This window comes from Malus domestica, chromosome 04 (genome assembly GCF_042453785.1).
Source record: "Malus domestica chromosome 04, GDT2T_hap1".
In the NCBI taxonomy this organism is placed as follows: Eukaryota; Viridiplantae; Streptophyta; class Magnoliopsida; order Rosales; family Rosaceae; genus Malus; species Malus domestica.
The window spans coordinates 11,047,948-11,073,966 of NC_091664.1; the positions used below are offsets into that span (position 1 = coordinate 11,047,948).

Below are 26,019 nucleotides of genomic sequence, written 5' to 3' on the forward strand. Positions count from 1 at the left end.
TTAATGAAGATGGGCGACTGACTTAGATCTCAGTCCAGAAAGCCATCGAGGTAGGTGCCAAGACTGTACCAGGATTCGACAAGACTCAGCTTGGCAGACTTAATTACCAACATTAATGACTGACGCCAAAAAAGAAAGGCGCGGGGCCGCAGTTTCAAGCACTATGGAACGTCTGCTGGCTTATTGGTATGCTATTTCTAAGCATCCACATTCGGGCATAAACTTAATCTAATTTTTGGCTGAGGACAATAACGGCCTCGTATTATCATTAGATAAAGTTCAGGCCGCACCGGCCGAACTCAAAGATAGTCGACCCCAAGTTAAAAACCCATTAGAAGAAATAAATATTGGAACGATCGATGACCCTCGGCCGTTATTTATTAGTGCATTGTTACCCCACTCCATGAAAATCGAACTCTGTAAATTACTCAACGAGTTCAAAGATTGTTTTGCTTGGAGTTATCATGAGATGTCGAGCCTTGATCGAACCCTCGTTGAGCATGAATTACGCATCAAAGTTGGTTGTAAGCCTTTCTGCCAACCCCATCATTGATTCTCGACCGAAGTACAGCTCGACCTAAAAGACGAACTAGTTCAACTTTTAAAAGTCAAGTTTATTCAGACCGCTCGATATGTCAAATGGTTGGCTAATATCATCCTGGTGCTAAAGAAAAATGGCGTCCTACCCATCTGTATCGATTTTCGTAATTTGAATCTGGCGACTCCCAAAGATGAATACCCGATGCCAATCTCAGATTTGTTAATCAACGCCATAGGCAATCATGTAATGTTGTCCTTCATGGACGACCATGTTGGCTACAACCAGATTTTTATCACCGAAGTTGATGTTCATAAAATCACTTTTTGTTGCTCGGGGGCACTCGGCATGTACGAATGGGTCGTCATGCCATTCGGCCTCAAGAACGCCAGTGCCACATACCAACGAGCCATGAACACTATTTTCTATGATTTGATTAGTACCATCGTTGAAGTCTACATCAATGATGTTGTAATCAAATCAGAACGTCGGCAGACACATTTGGATGACCTCCATCGGGCTTTTCTACGTATGCACCGGCATAATCTTAAGATGAATCTCGCCAAATATGCTTTTGGCGTATCAACCGGCAATTTTTTAGGATTCCTCGTACATCATCGTGGTATTGAGGTAGATGAAAACAAAGCTTGCGCAATCATCAACGTCTATCCCCGACGACTAAGAAACAACTACAATCGTTGCTCGGCAAGATTAACTTTCTTTGTTGATTTATTGCTAATTCGATTGGGAAAATGAAAGCCTTCTCCATGCTTTTGAAACTCAAATATTCCGACAACTTCGAATGGCGTGAAGAACACCAAGAGTGAGAACAAGCCATATATATCTCAACGGCCGAAGAATCCATCGGTTACCTTCTTGCTAAAGACAATGACGCCGGGTGAGAACAAGCCATTTTTTATCTTAGCCGAAACCTCAACCCACTAGAGATTAATTACTTCACCGTCGAGAAGCTTTGTCTCGCCTTATTTTTTGCTGCATCAAAACTCCGACATTATATGCTCCCGTCAGTCACTTAGGGCATCGTCCAAACCGATGTCATTCGTTACATGTTCACTCGGCCAATCGTAAAGGGCTGAATCGGCAAGTGAACGATGGCTCTATCTGAGTTCAGCTTGCAATATATGCCCCAGAAAGCTGTCAAAGGCCAAGCATTAGTCTATTTCTTGGCCCAACACCCTTCCCCGTACGAGTTCGGAAGCAGTGACGTTGAAATCGGCATGGTAGAAACACGTGATAATTACTGGACAATGTACTTTGATGGTTATAGCACTTCGGTCTCGGCTAGCATTGGGATTGTTATTCAATCCCCAACTCATAGCCACTGATATTTTTCTCTCAAGCTCGACTTTGATTGTACAAATAATCAGACCGAATACGAAGCCCTTATCATCGGCCTCGATGTCCTATAAGATTTGCAGGCAACTCGTGTCCTTGTCCTTGGTGACTCCAAACTTGTAATTAATCAACTCAATGAGACTTTTTGTTGCATGAGTTGTACTATGGCTCCCTACCACATGGTTGCCATCTATTTGGCCAAATCTTTCGATGGCGTTACTTTCAAACACATTTCATGAGTTTATAACATTGACGCCGACGAATTAGCTCAAATAGCCTCCAGAGCACAACTCATGGGGGCTAAATTAGGCCGAGAAGTACCTGTGTCACGACAAGCACATTTGGCCTTGATTAATCAGTAAGTTCTCTAACGTGATTGCGTGATCCATACACAAGTCATGTCCTTGCCTTCGTTGTTAGAACGGAAGGACACTATTGAGGTTTGTGCTGTTGAGGCATTACCAGACAATTGGAGAAGGACAATTATGTTATATATTGATAACCCTAACGAAAAATACGACCGACGGACAAGGGTCCATGCCACAAACTACGTATTATACCATAATGAGTTGTATCAAAAAGGTGAGGATGGGTTATTGTTTCTGTGCCTCGACTTGGAGGAAGCTGCTCAAGCAATGGTAGAAGTACACGAAGGAATTTGCGGAGCTCACCAATCTAGACGAAAAATGTGTTGGCTACATCGGCAGCACAGCTATTTCTGGCTAAGTATTCTGAAGGATTGTATTGAGTACGCAAAGGGAAGTGTGCAGTGTCAAATCAATAGGCCTATACAAAGAGATCCGACCGAATCACTACATTCAATCACCAAACCATAGTCATTTCGAGGATGGGCCATGGACGTAATCGGTAAAATCACACCGTCATCTGGTGCTTCCAAACATACGTGGATACTCATTGCAATGAACTACTTCACCAAATGGGTCAAAGCCAAGTCATATGCCGAGTTAATGTCTAAAGAAGTTTGTAATTTCATAGAAGAAAACATTATGAGTAGATTCAGCGTGCTAGAAACAATCATAACAGATAATGGTATGATCTTTACATCCGACAGATTTAAGGAATATATGGCAAATCTAAATATTCGACTCGAGCAATTTACGCTATATTATCCGCAGGAGAATGGACAAGCCGAAGCAAGTAATAAGGTTTTAATCGATATTCTTGAAAAGATGATAAAAGAAAGGTCGGGTATGTGGCATTTAAAGATAAACAAAGCGTTATAGGCTTATTGAACTTCTCTACGGATAGCCACTGGAATGACTTCATACGCGTTAACTTATGGACACGACGCAATGTTGCCAGTCGAGCTAAGTATAAACTCATTGTGAGTAATTGAACGAAGTAGTTTGTTCAACACCGAGTACAGTCGGGCCATGAGATAAGAGTTAGAAGATTTAGAAGAAGCTCGGCTTGATGCTTATAACTTATTAATGGCATAAAAGAAGATCACCGAGCTAGCTTATAATCAACGAGTCAGACAAAAACATTCGACGAAAGAGAGTTTGTTTGGCAAACTGTACTACCCGTAGGAATTAAAGACCCTAGGTTCGGCAAGTGGTTGCTGAATTGGGAAAGGCCATTCATTATTCATAAAGTTCTCGGCAAGGGAGCATACCATCTTAGGGATCGAACTGGTGAAGTTCACAAGTTGCCAATCAACGGGAGGTTTTTAAAGAAATATTATCCAGTCACATGGGAGATGCAGGAATAAAAGTTCATTTCATTAAGTTCGCAAAAATGTGTTCAAATAGAGTTGGTCGATCAGTTACAATCAAATAATTCTAGGGTGATGAAGGTAGGAGAGATTCAAGAACGGCCTTCAACTCCAACCACCTCACTCCGCCCATCGTGACCTCAGCTTGCCGATTCCTTTTATCCATATTCAGCTACTTAACCTGCTTCACACTAGCCATATAATTGATTAAGCAAGATTTCCGCTCGACTTAAAATCTTTTGCAAGCTCGGAAGCAACTGCCGACCTTCGATTTTGGAGTTCAACAATTTGACGGTCGAGGTCGGCCAGCGTTTCTTTCTTCACCTTTAAAACTTTGACCTTTGGATGAAGAGCTTCTTGAACGGTCGTCGTAGCTTTCAAGTCGTCTTCGGCCCGGAGAGTTTTCTCGAAAATACCAAAGTATTCTCGAGTTCGTTCCAAGGTAGAAAACACTTGAATGATGGCTTCAGTGCTCAATTAATCGTCAGCTGCAAGATCGTTCAGGCATGCACCCATGGAATCGAGACCCTGGTGTTCAAGAACCTGTGAAGCCGATAGAGATAAGAGCTCTTGCAGCCTAACAAGAGCATTTGATTTGGTCGTCGGTATGGAGAACCCAGTAGTAGCTACCGAAGGGCCGGCCATTCCCGAGGTATTCAAAAGAAAAACATCGAACTCGACTTCCCATGAAGGCTACACATGAAAAGAATTTAGGCAAAAGGAAAATGATCGGATCATATTTATATATATTTTTACTTCGAATTCACTCGTCTTTTCTTGGTTAGTTCCTTATATTTTTGAGCTATTTACGTTATTTTTGTGTTTATAGGATCTGTTATGCAATATTACCTTTTATTGTCACATGATAATATTAATTTACATTTTATAAACAAGGTTTGTCCCTCTCTATGTCTATATGTTGAAAGACAAGCAAAAAAAAAATAATAAAAAGAAGCTGCCCAAGACAGCTAAGGGGAGAATTGAAAGAGGAATCCAAGGAGGGCAGCGGGAGATTAGGCAGACAAAGAAAACCTTTGCAGCTGGCGAGAGAAAGAGGAAATGAGAAGACTGCGACAAAGGGAATCCAAAGAAGAAAGCAGGATAATTAGAGGGGAGGAAATAAAAGGAAATCTGAGGTATGTAGAGAGGGGGGTCTTGGAGCGGGAGAAGGGAGCTGCCCTTTGGGCAGCTCGCAGAAGCACGAAGAAAAGAGAATAGGGGAGAGATAGGAGGGACTGTCAGCGAGACAGTCAGAGGAAGGAACGGGGCGCAAAGGGTCAGGAGGAAATGTGAGGTACGGGCTGCCCTTGGCAGCTGAGACTGACGTAAGGAGGAGAGAAAGGCTGCCATTTGGCAGCTTGAGCGAGGGAGTCAGGAGGGAGAGTGAGATAGGCGCTGCATTTGGCAGCTTGAGAGAGAAGGCACGGAAAGAAAGAAAAATAAAGAGAGGGAGAGAAAGAGGAGAGAACTGACAGGGGAGTGCAAAGTGAGGCGCGGACAGAGGAGAAAAGAAAAGCTGCCTTTGCAGCTGAGCAGCGCACGGGATTGGAGGAGAGGCAGGTCAGAGGTCAGCACGTACTGACAGCTGAAAGAAAAGAAGGTGAGCAAGGGGAGAAAAGGTGAGCACGGGGAAAGACAGCGGGGAGAGTCCAGGGGGGGCAGCAGTAGCACAGAAGCAGAGGCTTCACTCACTTTCGGTTAAATCTTTCCAAACTTTTATTTTATTTTTGTTTTAATAATGTGTAACTAAATTTAATTTGGCTAGAGGTTAATTCAAAGCCATGAATATATTTGTAATATGAATTGATTACCTTCAGTTGTGATTTCTGAGTTGTGATTTAATTTGCTTAACTGCTTGATTGATAACTTATTTGTGTATGTTGGTTGAGAGTGCACGCTTAATTTACATGCATGAATTTGATGCTAGAATATAAGTGAATTTCACCTAATCGTTATGAACTTATTTTCACAAGTAGTAAAGGTTGCTAGTCACAATCACGTTAAGTAAATTCTTGGCAAGAGTATCATGCTTTTCATAGTTACGAATGCCTCGTCAATGCTTATAGTTTTCACAAAGTTTAATGATCTTTGATTGTATCGCTATTGTGCTTTTCACGTAGGGGACTTTTGAAGAATGTTTTGAATTGTTGTATGCGTTTTTCCGTCCAATTCAATAACTTAAGGAAAACTTGAAGATTAAAAAAGTGCTGTTCACGGTTAATCTGGAGTATTGAAATTCACAATTTATTAAAAGAACAACTGGAAATCATTTTGCATGCAAGTATAACATGTGTGGAGAAGAACCCTCTAGCTAGTCTGTCATTTATCATTTTACCTTAATTTTATGTTTTTGTCAATTCTGTAATTTAATTAAGTTTAATTTACTTTTCATCAAAACCAAACACCCATCCATTATTAAATTATATTATTTAGTTAGTTTTCTTTATTGTTAGTCTTTTAATTCAATTTCCGTCCATTTCAGTTCTTAGTGTTTAATAAGATCATTTTCATTATTTTGAGTCATTTTAAGTGTGTTTCGAGTTATTAGAGTTTTTAGCCTAGTTTTGTATCCTTGAGTCTTGTTTAATATTTTTAAATTAATTTAGGATAGATTAGCAATCCCTCCTAATCCCCGGCCTAGAACGATACCCTACTTACATCTATACTACAATTGTCAAAAAGAGGGTTTAATTTGTGTGTCAAGAAATTTTCACATCAAATTTTGGCGCCGTTGCCGGGGATTAGCAACTTTGCTAATCCTTTTATTTTTGTTTTTGTTTATGTTTATATTGGTGTTTGTGTATTTTACTTTTGATATTTGATTTATTTTTCTTTCTTTGATTTTAGGTTCAAATGGAGCCGAGGGAAATTTAAAGGAAAGATGCGTCCGGCTAAAGACGTTAAATCAAGCGCTTCTTGGGAGGCAACCCAAGCATTCAACGAAGGGAGACTTTGGAATCACTAACCCAATCAACTTTGCATTCTTCCACCCTTATCTTTACTGCTTTCATTTTGTTTTGTTTAGTTAGTTGTGTTATTTGGTTGATTTCTGTGAGTTTGTGTTTGTGTTATTTAGTTTAAATGTGGGGGAAGGTTAACCAAAGTCTCTTTACATTAATTTACATTTAAAAAGAAAAAAAAAAAGATAAAATTTAAAATTAATGATAAAAAAAAAATACATAAAAAAAAAATACATAAAAAAAAAAAAAAAAAAATACAAATATTTTACAATGATGTAAACTAATAGTATTCATTGGTCGGGTGGTGCTTCAGTAGTAGGCGGGGCTTCAGCAGTCGGCGGGGCCACAGAAGGAGGAGGCAGCAGAGGTTGATCAGTTGGAGCTTCACTACGCGGTGCCGCTCCAGAAGACGAAGGCAGATGCGGTTGGAACAAACCCACAAACCTCCGATGATCAAGTAAAATTTGACCATCGGTGTCCTGCATCTGGTCAATCTTTCTCTTCATGCTGGTGGCATAATTGTGTGCAAGCTTGTGCAATTGTTTATTTTCATGCTTGAGTCCTCTAATCTCCTCTTTGAGACTCTGTATTTCAGCCACCAACGATTCAACGTGACGGGTTCGAGCAAATAGGCGTTGGGCCATGTTGGACACGGAACCGGCACACTGCACGCTAAGAGCCAGAGACTCCTTAACCGCCAATTCATCAGACCGTCTAGCGAGCAGTCTGTTATCTCTTGGGGTGACAAGGTTCCGGGCCACCACCGCAGCAGTCATGTCATTTTTCATAACCGAATCCCCCATGGTAAGAGGACCGGTAGGGGATATGAAGGATGGGCGCCATATATTGTCTGGTGAAGGCGGAGCTGCCTCTTCACCAATGTTCAAGTCAAAACGACGATCGGAAGGGCCAGACATTTTTCAGAGGTGGTGAAGAAAGAAGAGAGTCGGAATGATCAAGATTAAACAAGTGCAAGAAGGGAGTGTTTACAGGAGGGTGCTCAAGTGTGTTGTGGAACAAGCTTAACGCCTCTATAAAAAGAAGAAATCGGAGAGGCGCTCCTCAGAGAAGCGTCCTCTCGCAAATCGAAGAGTCGGGGCTCCTTTCTCAAAAGCTGGATTCTTTTCTCAAAAGAGGCGTTTCATTTCTTAAAGGCTGGGCTTGCTCAGAAACCACGAGCCGAACCCCGGATTTCAAAAGATTAATTTGTCCAGACGTGTCGTCACTTGTCACACGTAAATTGCTTTGCGAAATTCTCGGGCAGTTTGTCGAAGCACCAATTCAGAAATCGAAGAGGGAAATTCAACAGTCAAAGACACGCTAGCTTTCTCAAAAGCTGGGCTTCAACCCACGGGCAAATCTTCTTTTCCAGATTTATCCGCACGTGTCACATGCTACCTCTACAATCGACGTTGCTCAGAGCTCGAAGCGCCGATTCCAGATATCAATGAGGAATCTGCTTTGCGGAAATTACGGGCAGCTTTGTCAGAAAGCGCGTAATTTGTACTATTCATCCATCCACCGGCTGCCGACAATGAGTGAGAGAATAGTTTCGGTTGTGAAGAAAAGTTCCATAAGTATCTACCTTCGCCTTCCACAGCAAAGACACAACCTCTCAGCACTTCTTCATCTCCGAAAATGCATTCCCAAAGAATCCTCCTAAGTTACTCTGTGTTCCTCATTCCTTGGGATACTCCTGCGAACAACCCATTCAAAGCAAAAGTATTTCATATCATGAAGGTTGAAAGCAAGAGTATCTCATATCATGCTTTCTCCCTGTCCTTTCTCCAGCCAGCACCTGCTCTCGAGTACTCATCATCTTATGTTTCCGCTTCGTCTCTCACGTATAAGGGAAGTGAAGATGATTCCTCGAAGCATGTGGAGACAACGTGCTGATTCATCCTCAACTAGGGACAAGGAGAAAGAGAGCAAGAGGTGGGCACTTGGAAAGATTGAAGAAAGAAACAGACCAACACCTCTCCCTCGTGCCTGCCCGCCATGCAGAGGAAACAAGCAGAGAAGAATGCAGCTTGCACAATCATCCCAGCAGAAGGAGTCTGAGATGAAGAACTAGAGAAGCTGCCACATCTGCTTGGAGAACAAATAAGGAACTGCAACATCACCAAAGAGCAAAGCTCCGCCGTACAATATCATCAAATAGTAAAAAGCTAAGTGTCACCCCGTTCAAGAGGAAAGCTGTGGAAAGTCAACAAGCACGACCAATGATTACTTATTAGTTTTATTCATTATCTTTTATCGTAATTTTCAATTTTTCGTTTGCAATTTTTTTTAATTAATTTTCTTGCGTACTTAACTGAATTTTTCCTTTTCTTTGCAGGAACTTTTGGTTATTTCCACCCTTGAAGTTGATTGCAGAATTTTAGCTTGGGGGTCATCGCTTGATTTTACTGCAAATTAGGGAAGTTTTCAGTCCAATTGTTTTATTTTGTTTCTTATTATTTATTTATTTTATTTTTATTTGCATTATAGTGTTTTCTGACATTGGGGACAATGTCAAGTTTAAGTGTGGGGGTAGAAATCTCCAGAATTTCATTTGTCTCTGTGTTGTTGTTTTTTTGTGTTCTTAATTAGTTTTGTTTTCTTTTAAAAAAAAATTTAAATTAAAAAAATTTCGGAAAATTTAAAAATCCAAAAATATTGTCTTGTTTCCCTTATTGTTTTGAATTAGATTTTTGTTAGTTTCCCGACCCAATGATATAATTGGATCAAATTTGAACCATGATCATCAAGAACTTAGTTAACATGTGTTTTGTGAAATTCCTAATTCTCTTGTTAGTTTTGTACATGTTTGACCATCTTTGAAAAAACCAAATGCACATAGCCTTGTTAATGTGAAACTAAAGCATGACTTAAAGCTTTATATGTGAATTTAGTGACCATATACATCCTATGTGAGTTTTTGAGCCTATTGAAAGTGTGTGCATTTTTCATACACTCCTATTCTTTCATGTGTGATGAACTTATGTGAGATACATCTCTAGAACTTGCATAACGATCTTTCGAAATGTTTGTCATCGATTGCATGAACTTGGAAATGATAGAGGCATTAGGTTTACCACTATGGCCCAAATAACTATGTTTCCCAAAGAAAAATGATATCATTAGATTGCCAATTTGAGCCGTGTATGTTGAGCCTTTTATTTCTTATCACCAGATATGTCTACCCTTATACCTGAAACATTTTTCCTTACCCTTTCCAAGCGAGCAATGCGAGATTGTCTTATGAGAAACGTTTGTGAAGTATTGTGAAGATGTTTGGGCAAAAGAATATGTGTGGGGGTATTTCATGTTTGTATTAAAAAAAAAAAAAAAAAAAAAAAAAAAGAGAAAAGAAAAAGAAAAAGAAAGATTGTACACAAAGAAAATAAAAAGTTTTTCAAGTTTCAGTTAAGGGTGTGGTTGGAGGTGTTAGAAGAATCGTTGGAGAGCTTGAGTTTTTATAAATCTAAAGAAAAGAATTGCTTGCAATGTAGCTTGGAACTTGTGTTTTCCTATTCTTTCGTTTCAATAACCCTATCCCTAAGCCTCATTACATCCAATAAAGGTCCTCTTGATTTAAGTTTTGCAATTATGACTGTGGAGAAGTGATCTTTATGCAAGCTTATGGTAGAAATTTCACATTTGATTCTTTGAGCGAAACACATTAAAACTAAACACATGTGTGATTGAGTGCATATCCCGTGAGAAGGTTGCTAGTTTGCATATGATGATTTTAAAAATAAAAACTTGAAATTGCATTAGCATGGCTATCTCACACACTACACTTCAAGGATGATTTACAGATTACTGCTAATATTTGAATTAGGAATTTGAACTTGGATTAACTTGTTTGGTGCTAGCTATGGTTCTTGATGATTTGTTTTCTTGAATGAAATTCTATGAGGGTCACATAGAGGGAAGCTAATGTTTTTCATGTTAGTACTTTTTCATGTTTTCTTTGTTTTGCTCGAGGACTAGCAAAAGTTAAGTGTGGGGGTATTTGATCGGATCATATTTATATATATTTTTACTTCGAATTCACTCGTCTTTTCTTGGTTAGTTCCTTATATTTTTGAGCTATTTACGTTATTTTTGTGTTTATAGGATCTGTTATGCAATATTACCTTTTATTGTCACATGATAATATTAATTTACATTTTATAAACAAGGTTTGTCCCTCTCTATGTCTATATGTTGAAAGACAAGCAAAAAAATAATAATAAAAAGAAGCTGCCCAAGACAGCTAAGGGGAGAATTGAAAGAGGAATCCAAGGAGGGCAGCGGGAGATTAGGCAGACAAAGAAAACCTTTGCAGCTGGCGAGAGAAAGAGGAAATGAGAAGACTGCGACAAAGGGAATCCAAAGAAGAAAGCAGGATAATTAGAGGGGAGGAAATAAAAGGAAATCTGAGGTATGTAGAGAGGGGGGTCTTGGAGCGGGAGAAGGGAGCTGCCCTTTGGGCAGCTCGCAGAAGGACGAAGAAAAGAGAATAGGGGAGAGATAGGAGGGACTGTCAGCGAGACAGTCAGAGGAAGGAACGGGGCGCAAAGGGTCAGGAGGAAATGTGAGGTACGGGCTGCCCTTGGCAGCTGAGACTGACGTAAGGAGGAGAGAAAGGCTGCCATTTGGCAGCTTGAGCGAGGGAGTCAGGAGGGAGAGTGAGATAGGCGCTGCATTTGGCAGCTTGAGAGAGAAGGCACGGAAAGAAAGAAAAATAGAGAGAGGGAGAGAAAGAGGAGAGAACTGACAGGGGAGTGCAAAGTGAGGCGCGGACAGAGGAGAAAAGAAAAGCTGCCTTTGCAGCTGAGCAGCGCACGGGATTGGAGGAGAGGCAGGTCAGAGGTCAGCACGTACTGACAGCTGAAAGAAAAGAAGGTGAGCAAGGGGAGAAAAGGTGAGCACGGGGAAAGACAGCGGGGAGAGTCCAGGGGGGGCAGCAGTAGCACAGAAGCAGAGGCTTCACTCTCTTTCGGTTAAATCTTTCCAAACTTTTATTTTATTTTTGTTTTAATAATGTGTAACTAAATTTAATTTGGCTAGAGGTTAATTCAAAGCCATGAATATATTTGTAATATGAATTGATTACCTTCAGTTGTGATTTCTGAGTTGTGATTTAATTTGCTTAACTGCTTGATTGATAACTTATTTGTGTATGTTGGTTGAGAGTGCACGCTTAATTTACATGCATGAATTTGATGCTAGAATATAAGTGAATTTCACCTAATCGTTATGAACTTATTTTCACAAGTAGTAAAGGTTGCTAGTCACAATCACGTTAAGTAAATTCTTGGCAAGAGTATCATGCTTTTCATAGTTACGAATGCCTCGTCAATGCTTATAGTTTTCACAAAGTTTAATGATCTTTGATTGTATCGCTATTGTGCTTTTCACGTAGGGGACTTTTGAAGAATGTTTTGAATTGTTGTATGCGTTTTTCCGTCCAATTCAATAACTTAAGGAAAACTTGAAGATTAAAAAAGTGCTGTTCACGGTTAATCTGGAGTATTGAAATTCACAATTTATTAAAAGAACAACTGGAAATCATTTTGCATGCAAGTATAACATGTGTGGAGAAGAACCCTCTAGCTAGTCTGTCATTTATCATTTTACCTTAATTTTATGTTTTTGTCAATTCTGTAATTTAATTAAGTTTAATTTACTTTTCATCAAAACCAAACACCCATCCATTATTAAATTATATTATTTAGTTAGTTTTCTTTATTGTTAGTCTTTTAATTCAATTTCCGTCCATTTCAGTTCTTAGTGTTTAATAAGATCATTTTCATTATTTTGAGTCATTTTAAGTGTGTTTCGAGTTATTAGAGTTTTTAGCCTAGTTTTGTATCCTTGAGTCTTGTTTAATATTTTTAAATTAATTTAGGATAGATTAGCAATCCCTCCTAATCCCCGGCCTAGAACGATACCCTACTTACATCTATACTACAATTGTCAAAAAGAGGGTTTAATTTGTGTGTCAAGAAATTTTCACATCAGAAAACGTGAAAGAATATAGTAGAGAGAATTTGTTTTTAAACCTGCCGAGAGGAGACTTCGGCCATGTCTTCTGGTTCATTGCTCGAACCTAGAGAGCTTAATAGTCGAGCCCAGTGTTTTAGACTGCTTCTCAATTCATGTGGCTGATGAAGGCTATCTACATTCGACGGCCACTGAGGTGGCCAGGAAATATAGATAACATCCTTCAGCGCATAAATTTTTTGGTGAAATGAATAATTGGGCACCTAACATGTAATATTTGTTTTCGGTTCAGACTCGTTATAGTAAAGTTAACAGGAGAAAGTGATCGAGTCTTACAAAAGCTGAACTCACCTCTTGAGGGGGAATGCCGAGGTCTTGATCTTGTGGGTGAATTGGTGTTTCTGTCGTCGCTTCAGGCTCAATTTGAGGCCTTTCTCCACGATCGGCTACAGGAGGATCGACTTGGTTAGTCTCTTCAACCACAGGGGGAGGCTTAAAGGAAGAAGGTTCGGTTGGTCGAGGGCGACTCACCAACGAAATCTCGTCACTCTCATCATCCTGAAACAAAAGAGCTCTTAATACTTTTGAATTTAATGAGAAAAGGGAGTTACCAACAGCATAATCATACCTCTTCTAAGATGATCGCTGATTGTTTTGGATTCTCGGGGAGATTTTTACCGATCGAAGAGGCTGCCTCATCCAGGACTGGTATTACAGTCGGCCCTAGAGCTGCAGGTTTTTCGACTAGCGGTACAGCAACTGGTTTGACCACGACCTCGGGAACCTCAAGGGCCATGTGAACTTGTGGTGCTGGGCTAGTTCGAGCTGGCTGTTTCTCCATTAAGGCCTGGACAACTGGAGTAGGAGGATAGGCACTAGGAACGATCGCTCTGGTGGTCTGGCTGGAAATAACGTGAATCTCCTGTGCTCATTTCTTCGCCAATTTCTTGACGTGTTTTGTGGGACAAGAGGCTTCACCTGCCATCTTGGTGTTCGGGCGAGGCCGTTTGCTCAGTGTGTTTTGCACGACGGTTTTTTATTTCTTGGAAGAAAGGGCCAATTTTTTCCTGGCCGCAGTCGCGACGATCACGTCTACCTGTTTCAATACTCGACCGCCTAAGAAAGCGAAATCTAGTTAGTAAAATCGATTAAGTGTTTGAAAAATAAAAGTAGAGATAGTCGTATACCTTAGGGTGTCTCTTTGGATTGAGAGGCATGAGCTTTTTTGGGTCGGTTGCCAAAAATTTTGTTGACCACGTTTTCGACCGAAGCGCCAAAAAATTCATGGGTATATTTTTCCCACCAGTCGCTGAAGGTGTCAGTGCTGAGAGATTCAGGAACAGTTGCTCGAAGCTGGATTTTTTTGCACCGTTCTTGAAACTCCTTCTGGTGTTTCTGCACTCCTTTTCTGAGGAACCAGAGAGGTGTCCTCAGGTTAGAAGAGAGCGGGAAGTAAGTAGAGGCACCGGGCAACCTTGGAGGTAGCCAAGCTGTCGGGCAGCAAAATGGGGGTGGTAGACTTCCCTGCTTGCTTGGTGAGCATCGTAACCAAGGGGAAGGTCGCAAGTTAACACGAACGACCCCCAGTTTTGACTAAGACCAACATATTCACTTTCACTCCAGGTTGATGTGGGAATCCTGATGGAGTGGGGGTACTCTTGACGGCGGCATATTAAAAATTCATTTTCGAAAAGGACATCTAGGCCAAAGAAGTGTTTGAAGACTTCTTCAGCTCGGTGAGGAGGCGTTGATCAAAAAGCCAACTGACGGCCGAGCGCTGCAGTGGATTGAAAGTTGAGGATTTTTGGCTGAAATGTTGAAAAATAGACCTGCAGCCAGAGTTAGAATACCCAAAGAGGTCCGTTCTGGTACGGGTCGATCTTGTTGATGGACGTTTGAGCCAAGCAGCGCAGAAGGTTGGCGATGATAGCTGGACTGAGCGCCAGAGAGTGACCACTAGCCAAGGCTTCAGCTATCGGCATATTTTTAACCAAGCACTTATTTGACTTGGTACAACAGATAAACTTGTTGTACCAGTAAAATAAGAAAGCCTCGTGTTCTCCCTTCCGTAGACTCGCCTCACCTCGACCAGCCAAATGAAGGATGAGGGTGTTGTAGTTGAGAAAATTTTTATGCAACTTCTGAACTTCCTCCTTTAAAGGTTCTTGACTTTTTTGGCTCAACGTCTCAACGGCCCGTTCGTCGAATAGTACCTTAAGGTCGAGGTTCGACGAGCATCCAATAAGGGCATCATCTATTGGAATGCCAGAAAGATAAGTCCCGAGGATAGCGTAGATGTCGAGGATGGTGGGGGTGATAGGGCCGAAGGGAAGGATCATGGTGTTAGTGGTCGAGCACCAGAGGCTTAGAGCTGCCATAAGGAGTTCTTTATCCATGGCAATCTCCATGGTCGAAAGTTTAATGGAGTCGTGCATGCCAAGAGCCTACTATTCTTTACCAAAGAATTTTTCCATCTGTACGACCCAGGCTGCCCAGTTTGCGTTGGTCGAAGGCCAGGCTCCTTGAGGCCTTAATAGGCACCATTTTGACCAATCAAATCCTTGCAGCAAATGTGCCAGGCAGTGTTCTTTGAAGAGGTTGGTGATGGACGATGGCACTGCATCTTTAAATAGTGGTCCCAGGATTTGATGAGTATTGTTTACATCACTCTCGAATAGCATAGTCTTGACAGCGCTCCAATCGATGAAGTCCTTCCACTTGCTACACTCGTTAGAGAGCTAGGAGATGAATGAGGCCATTAATGAAGGCTTGAGGATTTCTGGGTTAAGAGCTTGAGATTTTTTGAGATTTTGGATTTTAGGTTTTTGGGATTTTAAGAGAAAAATGGCGAGGAGGTCTCAAGGATTTTGGAAAGCATAAAGTACGAATGGAAAGGGTTCAGGTATATATAGGCATTTTGGAAGGAAGGTTAAACGTTTGATTTTCAAAGTTGGAGGAAGGATCAAGCGGGAAAGTTGTTAATCATTGTGGATATTCAGATAATCTAGTTGAAAAGACCAAGGTTTTCGCGGTTTGAGGATGCACGATTGCGTGTTGCAGCAGATTTAATGTAGAAGAGACATTTTAGCTGTCGCATATTTTCGAGGGTCATGATTAAAGGCTGTTAGGATAACCAAAGGATCGACATGTGGTAGGACGGTTGGGAGAATCGAGATCGTGAGATCATGTCTCTTAAGTACGCGTGGTGGTATTTCTCGAGGGGTTTAATGTTTGTTTTAGGTCAGTTTCGCTTCTTTAAGGCCGAGGCTCTACCAAGGAATGTAGATCAACCTCAGAAGTGAAAGGGCAATGGTTGGGCCCAAATTACTGGTTTGGGCTGAGTTTAGAATTGTTCTCGGCCCAGAGGCCTTGCTTAGGAGCACTAGGGGTCATCTAGTTTGTGGGCCGCATAACCAAGGCCGGTCGTGTCCCACTGGGAATCCATGGGATGCAGGTGAGTCCTATTGCGAGATGGACGGATGTGGTAGTTGAATCCTGATACAAGAATGAGTTTCGGCAGGATAAGGATGCTGGCGTTTGGGATTGAATGTGGCCTGATAAGGGGTTGAGTTCAAAGTCCTAATAGAAGTAGGATTGGCCGAGATAAGATTGGATCGGGGGAAGGAGTCCTAATCTGAGTATGGTTTTGATTCGATCAGAAGCAGGCTAGCTACTATAAATAGAGGAAGGAGTGCATCATTCAAGGCCCATTCCAATTCAACACACAAACTGCCCTGCGTAGACCCTTGCTATACGCGAAACCTCTCAATAACCTTGAGATTTTTAGTTTCCTTTTAGCCAACACACCTTCAGTTTGGAAAAACAGCACTGTGAAGGCAATTGGCGAACATCTTCAATTTGGATAAACAGCACTGTCACCGTAGAATCAGCCAATCGTGAAGCACTTTCAGTTTGGATAAACAGCACTGCGTCGAGGCCGATTGGTTATCTATCCAAGCCTCGGTCGAGAAAGATTTTTGAATCCTTATTAGCAGAGGTCATCTCATTAGCCTTCTCATCGAAGTGAGGTGTTACAATTTATTAAGGCTCGGCATATCGAATGCCGAGTTGTTTTATGATTGGATATTCACAATTAGGCTTTAGAGTTCGGCATTCTGATGGCCGAACCACGTTTACCATCAAGACATATATCTGTTTTGAGTATCTGTGTCCCTATACTCTGGTGTTGATTCAGCGTGCTTATACTCTTACAAATACAATCACTGTGACCGAATCCAGCGTCAACAATTTGTGAACTTCGCATAACTAGTAGCCTTGTCTTCAGGCTCTAGAACTCGAAGGCCAAGAATGTTCCTTCCTCGGTTGATATCACAAGATCGAGAAGTCATCAGCGTATTCGACGCAACATCAACATATTTTACTCCTCGACTGAGCTCGTCCGACAAGTTGGCACGCTCGCATACAACCGAATGACATAGTTAGCTTATTAGTTACTCGGCCTGCGTGCCATGCAAGCTTGGTAGTTTTTAGGGTCAACACCTTCAAACTCAAAATTCCAAATTCCTCAATTCCGCAGCTAGTTATACACTGACGATGCTAGAGAAATATAAAAAAAAAAATGCATCTGCAGATGATCTGCTGTATTAAAAAAAATTGCAGTTCTTCTCGCACATAATACACCACAAAAGTTTTGCATTTCCACTTTGGTATGGAATTTGGAAGTAATCATCGACAATTAGTAGACTTTTATATAGAAGGATTTAAAGGTGTTGGAATTTGGAGTGGTTCTGGATGTGGGGTTTATATTGAAGGAATGGACGGTTCGACGGCGCGACGGGGGGAGCGACTTGATTGGTACAAGGGTTTCACGGGGAAGAAGAACCTTTTTTATTTTTAGCTACCCTTAAAAGAACTCAAACTTAATCTTTATTTGCTTGTTGTAACTCAAAAGCTGCCGCTTTAATCTCTGAAACTCAAAACTCGCTTCAATTTGCATCTTGGAACTCGAATTTGATCCCATTTTGTCCTGAAACTTGAAAAGTCATCTCTACAAAACTCAAAAATCATTCCACATTATCTTAAATATGTTAATCTCTTATATGAGTTTAATTTGGGTGCACCATGCTAATCAATTTATTTATTTATTTATTTTTCAACTCTTCAATTTCTTTTAAATTTAATACTCTCTGACTATTAAATATTAACACATAATAGAGATCCATAATCAAATTTGATTGCACATGTGACATGACACACCCCGACCTCGATCGAGGCACGCTGGCCGTCACGTGAGAGTGAGTAACCATGTGCACAGTGTGAAAGCAATAGAGATTTAAGGAATTACGGATAATAAAAACCAAATCAACTAGAGAACTAGCTATGATAGAGTGCTAGAGAGATATTAAGTGTGAATTACACAACCAGAGCATAAACATCCTAAGTGCAGTCAAGCAGGACAAGTACTGATTATTCACCATCCAAAGGTGATCCTACATTAATGATATTCTTTCAGAACCACCGTGGAAATCCTCGTGATCCACAAAGCACTTCTACCTAAAACCTGGAGGGGCGCAAAACAGAAAGTGTGAGTGGGCAAAAACAAAACTTTTCAAAATCATTTAATTTCTCAAAAGTTCTAACCCCTTGCCGTAAAACCTGTATAATTTCCCAAAAAATAATAGTAATAATAAGCTGTATTAGAAATCATACTTAAGATGAAAATCCATAAAAATATACCATGCCAAAGTATCTCAATGCAATACTATAAGTAATCCAAGCAAAAATATATAAATGTCAAATTTCGCATTAGCCAAATCTCTCTAACATAAACTGCACTGCTGAATATATAGCTCATAACCAATCTCAATCGTATCAAATCAAATCCTGCACACGAGTCAGAACCACCTAAAGTGGTATGTACAACAAGACTATGTGTAAAGTAAATATGCTCTAGTGCTACGATCACGTGAAGGCTGTGCGAATAATCGCAGGTCACCTAAGAGTCAGAACCACCTAAGGTGGTATGTACAACAAGCCTGTGCACCTAACTTGGATCCAAGGTGACCATATGGTGCGGGAGGTGAACATTATGTGAAGGACTGTGCCCTAATTCTAGGAAGGAGCACTAACACCAAGGTGCAGGTTTATGAGCTCTCAATACATCACATCATATCTCACATAACTGAAGTAACCACATATCTTTAATTATGAACTTACCTGGCACTTACCTATGTGTCCGCAACACCAATCATAAATATATGCAACTACTAATGCATAATAAAATAGACATATACTTTGCACGGCATTTCAAAACGTATAATCATTCAAATTCATTTTCTGGGAAAAACTCAAGTATATAGGTATATACAGAAAACCAAAAGCCCATTCACTGATATGTCGAAGGGTCATAGCCCCAAACCTCGATTGATGGCGCTCATCCTCAAGATAGGTCTCACCTATATGCGAAATAACTGAATAAATGTTATTTAAAGCACATACACAAAACTAGGAAATAACTTCTCATACAAAGCTCAAATGGGGTATTTGAATATACCACCATGACCTTAGGAACATCCCCATATTTTTAGAAAATTTTTCCAACCTCCCACGCGCCGGCCAAGGCACGGCCAGATGCGTCCCCACCCGCGGCCAAACCCTAACTGAAGCTTAACTGCAGTTAGGAATATTCCATTAAATCTTAACAAAAGTTAACGGCGTTACTGAAGCCGTTAGAATATTCTTTCAGACTTGACGGAATATTCTTCTTCGTCTTCCTTGGATCGCCGGAGATCGTCGCCAGTGCCAGTTTTTGGAAAAACAATCAAACCTTCATATCTTCTTCGATTCTCAACCAAAATACACAAAATCTATACCAATTTGAAGCTTAGGATGAGAGGACCAAAACCTTACCACTTCCAAGCCTTGAAATCCATGGGATTTTGCCGAAGGAACCTCGATAATCTGGCCAAACTTAAAACTTGCCAAACTCAACTTCTCGACGTCCAATTCACTTAGTTTTTCTTCTCCGAGCTCCATGAAGATGTCCTAAAGCTCACTAGCAACTTAAAATCTTCTAAAAACTTCAAAATCACAACTGCATGAACAATGCTCAAATCGGAGATTATGGTTTTTCGGGATTTTCACGTCTAACCATCACTACCATTCGACTCCTAAGCTTTCAAGGAGTCTAAAAACATCGATCACAACCTCGATCTATGACGTTTGAAATGGTTTTGAGGGTTTTTCGTACATGTTGTACGAAAATGGCAAGAAATTCGAGGGAGGGAGGAGAGAGAGAAGTCAACGGGAGTGGTGTGTGTGAGTGTGAGTGTGAGTGTGTGGTCCAATTTTGGGCTACTAACAACCACAAAACCATAATTTTTAAGTTCTAAAAACTTAGGAACTAAGTAGATTAGTATAACACCCAAACTCAAACCACAATACTACTACACCATATACTCAACATCCAAGGGTATTCTAGTCAATTCACACCATCGAAAAATATATTTCGTGATGGGCTGTCACATGACATGTCTTATATGGTGTTGGATATGTTTTAGGAGGCTCCCTATATGTTTCATGTAAAAGAGAGAGTTCACAATTCAAAGTGGAGTGAATTTTGAGTTTCAGAGAATAAAATTGTGACTTTTGAATTACAAGAGGCAATGTGAGATCAAAATAGAGTTTCATGAAACGTAGCTAAAAATAAGCCTGTTAGTTATACAAAAATAAAAATTGGCTTTTATTATTTAAAGATTTTTAATTAATTAGACTTGTAGGACTCAATTATGTACCACATCACCACAAACAAAAATTTTGACAAAATTGTGACAGAAGTACCACATTGATTTGCGACATTTATTTTTGAAGACTATATTGATTGTACATTGAATCAATTTTAAATTTTAAAAACCATCTTGATAGGGTGAGTCAATTTCCAATTTTCAACGACCGATTGTGATAAAAACTCTTCTTTTGCTTCCTAAAAAATGGAAACCTCATAGCTTTGGCTTCTTTATATATATATATATATATATATATATATGACCCCTTTGCTCTACAAACTCATCAAGCTCTCAAATGGAAGGCCATCATCTTATTCCTTTAGTACTACTATTAGCTCTGCTTACTCTCCAATTATGCAGTGCTAATGAGCTTCCCAGCAAATCCAACACTCAGTAAAAAGATCTTGCAGCGTCACAACTTATCCGAAATTGTGCTACAACTCGCTCTCAATCTACGCCGGAAAAATCTAGCACAAACTGCTCTCAATGTGACCATTGCAGCAACCCAAGAAACATATGTGATCATGAAAAGGTTGTCGAAAACCCACGGTTTGAATCCCATAGAGGCAGCAGCGCTCGACTGTGTGGAGGAGAGTGGAGATGCTGTTGACGAGGTCCAAAAATCGATCGATGAACTTGGTCATGTAGCTAGAGGATCAAATTTCTGGGTTCAAATGAGTGACATTCAAACATGGGTTAGTGCTGCATTAACAGATGAGGACACCTGCATGGATGCCTTTGATGAACATCACATGAGTGGAAGAGTGGAGAGTCTTGTCCCTAGGTACATAGTGAACGTTGCACATCTTACTAGCAATGCTTTGGCACTCATCAACAGGTATGCTTCCGTGTCGAATGAAGCCGTAGATTCTGAGTGGTTCTCAGGAAAGGTATGACGGTCGTAGAAAATAAATTCTACGACCGAAACGGGTTACTTGGTACTCAAGAAAGAAAGAAAAAACCCAATATTTGGTAAGTGAGAAATTGCTTTTGGTTTTTGTGTGTGAGTGAGTGTTATAGTAAAGAAGCCCAACTCTGTTTTTTATGATTTTTTTTTATTTTTTATTTTTGGTTGGGAGTATGAAATATTGGAATGTAAATAGCCAGATGTATACTACGCCAAGATGAATATCAAGCCATAATTATTTTATAGGTCTTTCTTCTTTTTTTATTTATATATTTAATTGTATTTTTATTTATATATTTTAGTTGTATTTTTATAGACATAGTGCAATAAAGAAACCCAATTAGAAGAATTTACACATGAAAGAAAACATAATAATATAGTGTGTGTGTGTGTGTGTGTGTATTTTAAATACAGATTATTAAAATAAGTTTATTGCAACTCAATACCATTAGATGCGGATGAAGTTTTATTTAAATTCAATGTCATGTAATGCTACCGTTTTTGAATAATTTGTAGTGGAATCGGTATTTAATAACTCCTCCCGGCCCATGATGGCATTGACTAACTGTTCCTGGTTTGATTCTTATGATCTGAGGGAGTGGATTTAGCAGTTATTCACAGATTGTTTCCTTGTATGCTGTTTTTCCAATTTCTGTTTCTTCTGTTAGTCAGTCTTCTGTTCCTTAGCAGTGGTGCTGCTTGGATCTCTCTCTCTCTCTCTCTCTCTCTCTCTCTACAAGACTCCCGTATCAACTCAAACCAAAAGGGCACAGGAGAGGGAGTGAAATGGAAGGTTATCTTCTGCATGCAGTAGTGGCTCTGTCCATTCTCCAATTATTCAACATTATTTCCTCCAACAGAAACAAACACCGACTACATAAAAACATCATGCAAAGTCGCAATGTATCCTAGGTTGTGCTACAACTCCCTCTCAATCTCCGCTGGCAAAATCCAGACCAACCCAAAAGAACTAGTTCATACCTCTCTCAACGTCACCCTTGCGTTCACCCAAGCAACTTCTGTGACCATGAAAAGGTCATTGAAATATACAGTTTGAACCACAACGCATCTGCAGCTTTGGTTGACTGCGCGGAGGAGCTTGGTGACACGGTCGAGATGCTCCAACAGTCGATAGAAGAACTGGGTCGTGTAGATGGAGCCTCCAGCTCCAGGTTTCAGTTGAGTAATATCCAAACCTGGGTTAGTGCGGCATTTACGAACGAGGATACCTGTGAGGATGGCTTTGCCAATCTTCCTTTGAATGGCAAAGTGGAGACTACTGCTCACAGGCACGTAACAAAAGCTGCGCATCTGACAAGCAATGCCTTGGCACTCGTCAACGCCTATGCCTCAGCTAAAACTGCCTCGCCTTAGATCAAACAATGACAAGGGCATGCCAATAAATAGAAATTAACTGCTGTGTTCTATTAATAATTCATATGAATATTGTAGAATTTTAATAAATAAAACCTGTAATGACGTAAATGGCAACAGATTGTTGGTAACAGATTTTTACCAACAATCGAATTCTTTACAACTATTTAACCATGGTATGTCGGAAAACATAATAATGGTTTATGAGTTTGAAAGGACCTTAGTCAGGGTGCTCTGCAGAGATGCAACCGAATCTATAGCAGATTTTGTGAGCCAGCTGATTCCTACTTTAAGCCTATGCTCATCCGTTGGTAATCTAATCAAGTAAGCTAATTTCCTTGCCGTATGGCCGATAGGACCTTCTAAAGTTAGCCCCTCAATGAAACTTGGAGAAATAGCAGCATCATTTCTTCCCAGAGTTATCATTTCACCTAAATTCTGAAACTTAAACGGCAAAAGAGGGCGGTCATTGATTGCAGCCCACAGATTCCAACCAGCAAAGTCTGCTTGCTGAAAAGCAACCTGTGCAGTGGCAGGAAGAAGCCTTCCATTTGATTCCCTTAGAGCACAAGAGTCACCAACTGCAAATATGCGTGGATGGCCTTTAACGCGAAGATTTTCATCTGTTTCTGCTTGTCCACGAGCATTTAGGGGAAGCTCATGGGGCCTGTCCTCGGGTTCCAGCTTAGGAAGAAGAGATTTGTTCCCAACAGTCCATAATACAAGATCTGCTTCCACAGTTTGACTTTGTGATCCCCTTTGAGCAGGTTGAAGTTCCAATATATATTTCTCGGAATCATGTTCTGCATCAACAGCTTTACGAATACAGCGGACAACATAACCCAACAGAAGTTCAACTTTTCTCGATGTGAGTACTTTAATTGCAGCTTCCCTATTGCCAGGCGGGGCATTCGGGCAGATTGTGGTTTCCACATTAATTGCTTGTACTATACCTCTATCCTGCAGTCTCTCTGATACAGTGGCAGCTAACTCAACTCCAGAGTAACCACAACCAACAACAACCACACGAATCAAAGATTCCTTACGGAAGTTCTTCCTCTCCAATGTTCTTAACTTACGATCAACCTTATGAGCATCCTCCAGGGTGGAGAATGGCAATGCAAATTCTACTGCTCCTGGTACAACATCAAGCTTTGATTCAGCTCCCAAAGCAAGAACCAGCCAGTCGTATTCAACAAGGAGTCCACTCTCAAGTAGCACAGTTCCCCCAAGGCTGGATTGTGTAGGTCCATAATGGTCAGAGGGATATAATAGTTTGGCCTTATCTTGATAGAACGGCACACTTGTATTTGCCAGTAAGTCTAAGAAACGAGGAGCTATCTCCCATGCATCTACTTCTCCTGTAAGAAGCTCATACAGCATTGGCTTGAAAACAAAGCGTTCGGACTGGTCAACAAGGAGGACCTGAGGTTTCTTGTCATCAGGCCACTCCAAGGATTCTAGTCGTAATGCAGTATATAGACCTCCGAATCCACCACCTAGTATACATATTCTTGGTTTCTTCTTATCCGGCCAAGAATACAATTGAGGTGCAGTTTCAGCTTCAGATAAATCCTTAACACTACCATTCGACCCAGGCGCACTGGAAGCAATCGCAAATCGAAATCCTTTCTGTTGAGAACTGGCAGATAATGTTATCTTGGTCCCACATTTTCTCAAGAAACTAGGAAACAGCCCAGCACAGTGCTTTGCCCTACAATTGAATGGTAAAAGACTTGATGAAGCAGCTAATGCGGGCGATGACATCATTCGGGGTTTATCTGTATATATCAAAAAAGAGAGGAGCCAACTGAAACTTCACATTTCCTATTGGCGTAATTTTATAAACAAAAGATCCACTGACATCTCTATAGAATATCAAAGCACACACACACACACACAAACTTATACAATCATGAACATGAAATCCTTCGTTCTGCAAAAGGAAACAATAATGCCCCATCTGATAACCAACAACAACAACAACAACAAAGCCTTTTCCCATCTGATAACCATTTCATTTTTTTACTTTGGTTTTCAATTCTTGTGCTTTAAATATGTGAAAGTATATAAAGAAGGGATGACGAAGGGCATTACTATTGGCCAGTCTTGAGAGCGAAAACAACTTAAAATAGTTTTTGGTTTTCTTTTCGTTTTTAGTTTCCAATTCGTGAATCCTCCCTTATAAATTTCTTACATTTCTCCCAAAATCCCTCATCCCTTCTCCTATGTCCCCTATTTCTCCCATGTATCTACCTTCTATCTCTAACACAAAAAAACAACAAACTAAGAACGAAATGGTCATCAAACGGGCGCTAAATTGTCAGATTAAACAGTAAACAAGAACAAATGGGGTGAGCCAGGATCCAATTCCGAGTGGACTAAACCGAAAACCAATTCATCATACATCACCCAAATGCACCAGTCCACATTTACCTTAATAAAAGCAGAATTAGTAAATTAACATGCTATCAGTAAGAAATTAAACATAAACAGATAATTCACAAAATAATTATCAAATAAAAGCAAATGCACCCTAGTATTTTCAACATCAAATTTCAAATTAAACCAATATACAATATTTGTAGCAGAAAGGACACTGAAAAACCAGAAACTCAACAAACAAGAAAACTGTGGAAACAAATTTAAAAATAAGAAAAGAAAAAGGGAAATTGGAAAGTACCTTTTTGAGTGATGGGTTAAGTCATCACTGATAGGGAACTGAAGAGGCACATGAGCAAGTAGGTAGCTACTGGATAGACACCAACGAAGAAGAAGAAGAAGAAGAAGAAGAAGAAAAGTGCGTTTACGGGCTGGGCTTAGAGGTGAGATAGATTATGGGCTTGCTGGAACAACCCGAACCGACTATTATTTGTGAGGATGTAAATTTGAGATACGTGGCGGCTTGACGTCCCTTTTTATTCTTCATCACCAAAACTTTTACACAAAATTTTCTCTCCATTTTATTTATTTATTTATTTTTTTTTGGTTTTGTTTTGGGAGCAATTTGATTATGGTCACAACATTTTTTTTTTTTTTTGTCTAATGGTCACTACATATTTCAAAATTAGAAGTTTTCAAGGAGAGGCCACAGGAGAAATTTTATTTTAGGCAGAGAGGGAATTGTATTTATTGACCTTAATTCAAGAGGAGAATTGTTTCAATTAACCTATGCTAAAAAATGAAATGACGGTTAACCTATGTCGAGATATGAAATTATTGATGTAGATAAGTTTTTACAACAGTGATGGAAAATGTTAATGCTAGCATGGTGCAGGTTCGATCTTTTTCCTTAACATTTAACAAATTAATCTACTAATGCTATCGTATGTCAAAACAAAATATATGAAAATATTGGTTAACCTAAATTAAATTTTCTTTGTTCTTGATGGCCAAGATATATGAAATTACACCAATGCAATGGGAGG

The 26,019-nt window shown here is 40.1% G+C and overlaps 1 protein-coding gene and 1 long non-coding RNA gene across 2 annotated transcripts; one reads left to right on the forward strand and one right to left on the reverse strand.

Annotated features, from left to right (window-relative positions):
• Positions 1–9,959: 9,959 nt before the first annotated feature.
• On the forward strand, positions 9,960–11,687 carry LOC114824554 (uncharacterized). Its single transcript, XR_003772840.2, has 2 exons — positions 9,960–11,158; positions 11,356–11,687. It is a non-coding gene; the product is annotated as an uncharacterized lncRNA (long non-coding RNA).
• A 10,934-nt stretch (positions 11,688–22,621) lies between these two features.
• Positions 22,622–25,465, reverse strand: LOC103433086 (alternative NAD(P)H-ubiquinone oxidoreductase C1, chloroplastic/mitochondrial). The gene is made up of 2 exons (XM_008371310.4): positions 25,275–25,465; positions 22,622–24,372 (listed from the first exon to the last, which is right to left on the reverse strand). Exon 2 carries the CDS (start codon positions 24,359–24,361, stop codon positions 22,793–22,795), a length of 1,569 nt encoding a protein of 522 aa, XP_008369532.2. The 5' UTR covers positions 24,362–24,372; positions 25,275–25,465; the 3' UTR covers positions 22,622–22,792.
• Positions 25,466–26,019: the final 554 nt, after the last annotated feature.

Bases quoted from the DNA above. Each gene is read 5' to 3' on its own strand.
- LOC103433086 (XM_008371310.4), bottom strand. From the start codon at position 24,361: ATGATGTCATCGCCCGCATTAGCTGCTTCATCAAGTCTTTTACCATTC.